This window comes from Chinchilla lanigera, unplaced genomic scaffold (genome assembly GCF_000276665.1).
Source record: "Chinchilla lanigera isolate Chin_1 unplaced genomic scaffold, ChiLan1.0 scaffold00077, whole genome shotgun sequence".
In the NCBI taxonomy this organism is placed as follows: Eukaryota; Metazoa; Chordata; class Mammalia; order Rodentia; family Chinchillidae; genus Chinchilla; species Chinchilla lanigera.
In genome coordinates this window covers 8,402,480-8,408,622 of record NW_004955478.1, presented here as the reverse complement: position 1 = coordinate 8,408,622, position 6,143 = coordinate 8,402,480, and the positions used below count along the sequence as shown (strand labels likewise).

Sequence of the window (6,143 nt, the reverse complement as noted above, 5' to 3'; positions counted from 1 at the left end):
AAATTAAAAAAAAAAAAAAAAAAAAAAAAGATTTACTATTTCTCTTACAGTGCAGTCTAGCGCAGATCATCAGACAAGTTCCTTCTGTGTAGTGTTCAGAAATCACCCTGCGTGTCAGAGTCCTCTGCTGCATCCTTGCAGTCAAGAAGAAAGGTAGAAAGCGTGCAGAAACACATAGGAAGTTCTGAGGTCAGGCCTATATGGGACATATTACTTCTGCCCAAAATTTATTAACAGAACTCAGTCACATGGCTCACTTAACTGTAACGGAGGCTAGAAAATATAGCTTTCTCAAATGCAAGGGAAAAAAATTAAATGATAGTCAGTGTCACATTACAGTATCTCTGCCACAGTATGTATTTCAGTAACTTGAGTTTGAGGGACTTAACCAAGAAGGCTAACAGAAAAAGACATGGAGAAACAAACTACACACAGATACAGCTGAAAAGATAGATGTTAATTTACTACTAGTGACTACTGAGTTAGAATTTAAGTTACCTTGCTCCTACAGAACTAGTCTCTGTCTGCATCCGTGGATAGGCTTTGCTGGGCATGGCCATTGTTAAGGCTGGGACTCTTAATTAACACCAAAAGGGGGCTGGGGATTTAGCTCAGTGGCACAGCGCCTGCCTGGCAAGTGCAAGGTCATGAGTTCAATTCCTGGTATCGGAAGAAAAACAAAAATTAGCGCCAAAAACCTAGAAGCTGTTAACTTACTACTTGTGATTCTTTTTAGCAGGCCTAATAATCCTGTCTCTATGTTTCTTTTTCAGGGTTTGAGTAAAAAAGTTGGTGTATCATCCTCCATCCTCCAAGGTCTCTGGATCTCCTATAGCACAGAAGGTCTTTCCATGGCACTGGCATCTTTACGAAATCTCTACACTCCGAACATAAAGGTAGACACAAAGAAAGTACAAATACATTTAAAAATTAACTGTAAGAAAATAAAACTAGAAGGACAATGACTGATTATTTAGTTGCTGATTTGCCTTAGCTTGTCTCTTATTAATTAGCCTTTTACTGATAATATATTTTAAATTGTTACATCTTATTCTGTGAATTGAAAACTAACCGTTTTCCCTCTGCCTTCTATAAGCTGACTCTCACATATGAAATCAGGTCTTGGTAGTTCTAGAGAGGAGACTGATCTCAGCCAGCCTTTGTTTGAGAGGAGCTTTTCTGATCAAGAACATGATTAGTAGAGATGATGTTCTAGAGTGTGGGTAGCATTTGCTCCACCTACTTAGCAGTTTATGTAGAGGAGACTTCATACATTCCTTTCAGAAAGCAAGGTACCTGTATGGAAAAAGGAACAAATGAAGGATATAAAATAAAAGTTACTAAATGCTGGAGTCTCTCAGGTGATTTAATTAAAAAAAAAAACTAAAAGGATGTACCTGATGTTTGTCTGATGATTATTTCTATTTATTTGCTTGTTCCTAGGTCAGCCGACTGCTGATTTTGGGAGGTGCCAATATTAATTACCGGACGGAGGTTTTAAATAATGCTCCAATTCTGTGTGTTCAGTCTCATCTTGGTTACACAGAAATGGTGGCCCTGCTTTTAGAGTTTGGGGCCAACGTGGATGCCTCTTCTGAAAGCGGCCTGACTCCTCTGGGGTACGCTGCAGCGGCAGGGTTCCTGAGCATTGTGGTGCTACTGTGCAAGAAACGGGCCAAGGTAACGGCTCTCCACCTCTACTAGTATTCCTTTCTTGCCTTTTCCTTCCTTCCTTATGTAGAATCTTTCTTAAATCCTAAGTTACCTCGGGAGTCCAGGTACATAAAACCATAATGGGGGCGCAGATCAAAAGGAGAGCTGGCTCTGCTTCCGTCAGTGTTTGCCTGCTTGCCGCTGCCAGTCCACACTGCACCTGGATACGGCTAGTCTTCGAGAGACACTTAGGAAAGGATGTTTATCTGCAACCACAAAAAGTCCCTAGTAGACAACTCAGAAGTTCTCTGTTGGGCTCAGAAGAAGCCTCTTTCTAACAAAGAAAAAGTAAAGGAGTGAGGAGCCCACAGTGGGAGTTCTGAATGGAATGGCTCCTGCAGACTCTTCGTTACCCAAGTAGATGACAGAAGACCAGATCTCCTCATTCTGTCCTTGAAGACCACCATCTTTGGAATTTGAGGAAAAGATGATTTTCTCTATTTATACTTAGACTGAACAAGGGCATCCCAAAATGTTTGTTAGTACATTCTGATTCTCCAAAAACATTTCCAAAATGTTTGCTTTATGGTATCTGCAGAGCCACTTGTATAAAAGAACTCAGTTTCAGAAAAGAAAAATGCTAGCTTCACAAATGTAAAGTTGTGGGGAAAATTGTAGCTTATGGTATTTTGATTCTGTCCTGAAAACAAACTGAGGGTGTCAGTTTCCTAGTGAAATATATGTAACATGTGTGATCTCCTTCTGAGGGTGCAGTGCTCTTAACAGGGAAGCAAGTGGGACTCCTGAGGCTCCCTTCGGAACTGAGACTGAGACTTGCATGGAACTGCAGAGCTTTGGAGGTTAACTGTGACCCAGTAATCGTCCACCTATAATAACATCCATTTATTTGAATGGATATTTCTAGAAAAAAAATAATTGGTCATTACATTATTACTGTGATACTGCACATTCAGATCTCAGCTGGGTCTTTCCTGCTGCTCAGCCCGTGCACAGCCAACACATTTTTCTATGCATCTTTCATCATTTCCTCTCCTCTCAAAGTGCTATCACACCTCCTCCACCTTCCTACATTAGTAAAATTGAGTTTATCTCAATGTACCTCCGTCTCAGAACTCTACTAGTCCTACGTACACTCACTTGTACTTCTGCCTCAGAGAAGGGAGTGTTTGCCTTACTCTCCAAAGCAGTTGCTTCCACCTGTGTTCCTGACCCAGTAAGCTGGTTTTTGTCTCACATTATTTCATTCCTTTCCTAAATCATGCAACTTGCCCCTCCAATTTCTAGAAACGTATGAATGCCTCCCTGACCTAACACAGAAACCCTCCTGCTGCTGCCTGCCAAGAGGCTGCATCCCATCTTTTCCTTTCCTTGTCCACCAGACCTATCATCTCTACTTACTGCCTCTGCTTCCTTAGTATTCCTTAACCACTTGGAGTGTGGCTTTCTTTAGAAAGGAAACAAGTTGTGAAAGTCAAAAGCGTTAGAATCAAACACAAGTGGGTCAAGTCCACAATTGGGACAAATATACTCTTTATAAAGACTTAAGAAAGTCATTTAACCTATTTCAGTCTCACTTTTTCATCTATAAAAGAAATTAAGGCCTGCATGGTAGCTTAAACGTATAATTCCAGCTACTCAGGAAGCTGAAACAGGAAGATCACATTAAAATCCTAGGCTTTGGAATCAAATACAACCAGGCTTGAGCTCTTCTGCCTACATTTGTGTGATTCTTAACTCGAAGTTGCAAGTTCCTGAAAATTCTTTTGAGAATGGTGTTACGTGCCTAACTGCCTCCTTGATGTAGATTATGCCTGGTGCCTCACATTTAATTTTCTAAAATATTTTTTTTTTTTGGTTTTGGCTTTTGAGACAGGGTCTCACTATATACTTCAGGCTGGCCTTGAACTCACTATGTAGTCCAGTTGGGCCTCAAACTTAGCAATCCTCCTGTCTCAGCCTCCTGAGTGCTAAGATTAACTACCTCCTCTGCCTGGTTTTTACAGTCTGATAATGCTGCACCTGTTTTTCTCAAAACTAATCTTTGGCTCTTCCCTGTCATTTGCCCTTCCAAGTTCAGTTAGTAGCCAAACGTTCAATTTTATACTGAAAGTAGCTTGAGCAATAATTCCTTTTTCTCCATCCCAACTACCACCATCCTCCTGAATTATTCTTAGCATGTTCTTATGTAAAAACACCCTTTTCAAATTCTGACTTTGTTATTACACATCATCGCATTTATTTCTGTAAACCTTTTATTTTGAAACAATTTGAGACATTGAAAAATACTGCAAAATAGCCCAGAAGGTTCTGTATCCTCCACCTAGCCTTCTCTCATGGTAACAGACTGAGTAATAACCACGCTCCAATTATAAAGCCCAGAAAACTAATACTGATAGAGTATTAATACTAATCTGCACACCTTATTGAAATTTTCCCAACTGTCCTGCTAATACCCTTTTTTGTTACAAGAGCCAGGTTAGGATCCCACGTTACGTTTAGTTGTTGTCTCCTTAGTCTCCTGCAATCTGTTTCTCAATTTTTCTTTGTCTATTATGATCTTGACAACTTCGAAAAATACAGGCCAGTTGTTTTTGTTGAAGTTTTTTAAATTTGTTTGTCTGGTGTTTTCTCATTAGGTGAGGTTTATATATTTCTGGCAAGAATACATAAGTAATTCTGTGTCCTTATTGAAATGCAGCACTTGAGGTTCATGACATCAATATGTCTTACCGTGGATGATGTTAACATCAATCACTTACTTAGTTAACCTAACATTTTCCAGATTTCAACTCAGGTTACTGTTTTTCCCTTTACAGTTAAGAAATACTGTACCTTTCAAGTAGATGATTTGAGACTAAGCAGATACATACCCTATTTCTCATCACAATTTTGTCCACTCATTGTAGGATTCATAATTGATTCTTGCTTCAATAACATTACTGTTGTATTTGCTTAGTGGTGATTTTCTGTTTTCATCCTTCCTTCAACATTTATTCGTTGTAATTCCACTGAAGGAAGAGCTGTCTCTTCTCATTATGTAATTATTTATTCAGTTACCTATATCAGTATGAAATAATGTATATTTATCTTATCCTGTGGCCTGTAATCAATTTCCGTTAGTATTCATTTTGTTGCTCAGATTGCCCCAGATTTGGTCATTGGTTCTTGTACCTTTTAACTTTCCCCTACTATGTGGAATAACTTCCTTCTTTCCTTGCACAAGGTGTTCCAGAATCATCTCTTCCTATTACTGCCCCAGCTCTGGAATCAACCATTTCTCTAAGGAGCTATGATTTCTTTTATTCATACCCTGAGTTTTTGAAAATGCAGTTATGAGCATGAAGATTTACTACCTACTGATTAAATTCAAACCACTTAGTGTGGCATTGCAGAACGTGTCTGCTCTCAACTTGATACTTTAAACTTCTTCCTTTAAGTACCTTACCCTTAAAAAAATCTAGAGTAAGTTAACAGTTTACTATGTCAGCCAGTTGACATGGAACTTTCCTTATGAATTTGTTCTTAATTGTAGTCAGGAATTAATATTTCCTTTCTGTGAAATTTTATTGTACTTTTATTTTCCTTGTGATATCATACATCTTTAGTTGTTTGGATAGTACTTTGTTACATTAGTCACATCTTATCCTACTTGCTTATTTAAAAGTTTATTAAAAGTTTATTTAAAAGAATCTATATACTACTATCTTATTTACCTTTTATTCCATTTGGTACCTTGCACATACTAAGTTTTCACTGAACATTTGTCAGTATGGATTGCTGGGTGGAACCAAAGTCAGTGGGAGAACCAGACAGAACTTCGATTTTAAGCCTGCTCACTACCACAGACAGATAGCATATTCCTGCTAGAAAAGATTATTTCATGCATTGAAACTTTCAGATAGGTGCCTTTTAGTAGATTGATCTTAATCATTCTCTTTTTTTAGCCTAAACTTGGAACCAACACTGAAATTAGAAAACTGCTATTACAGCTTAGTCTAGCACTGAGCTCCAAATGCCTCTAGCTGTTTGGGCCTGATCTTTGAGATTTTGCCCTTCTGAAAGAGAGGAGTGACTTTTGCCAAAGCTTGGTTGTCGAGTGAGTGATTTATGATATATTTTGCCTCTTTAGAATACAAAAACATTTGGAGCTCCAAAAAAGTTTTGTCCTTTTCATAATTTCAAAGACTGGTTTCTGTGCCAACACAGCTATATGTCTCTCAGATCTTGGTTGAGAAGAACTATTTGTGCAGAAAGTAGAATGTACCTAAGGAAAGCAAAGCTTGAGCTAAGAGGATTTTCCTTCTAATGTTAAAACAAAGATCTGACCTCCTTTTCTAGAGTAACGAAGTTCTCTCCCCAGAAGGGACATCGAGCAGAATTATGGCTTGTTGGTATGGTAATGTTCTAGCCCAAATAGAATATCTTGTAATTTCTGTCAGTGATCGTTTTAAGAAATGGTAGTGGATAAA

The 6,143-nt window shown here is 38.5% G+C and overlaps 1 protein-coding gene and 1 long non-coding RNA gene across 7 annotated transcripts in view; one reads left to right on the top strand and one right to left on the bottom strand.

The window, feature by feature from the left end:
* Positions 1-6,143, top strand: part of Tanc2 (tetratricopeptide repeat, ankyrin repeat and coiled-coil containing 2) — a 386,320-nt gene that overhangs the window by 348,510 nt on the left and 31,667 nt on the right. For all 6 annotated transcript variants that reach the window (XM_005402230.2, XM_005402228.2, XM_005402226.1 and 3 more), the window contains 2 exons: positions 774-896; positions 1,444-1,680. In XM_005402230.2, the coding sequence (XP_005402287.1) occupies positions 774-896; positions 1,444-1,680 (360 nt within the window). The remainder of the gene's footprint in view (positions 1-773; positions 897-1,443; positions 1,681-6,143) is intronic.
* Positions 1-6,143, bottom strand: part of LOC102030629 — a 67,881-nt gene that overhangs the window by 56,729 nt on the left and 5,009 nt on the right. The window lies entirely within an intron of this gene.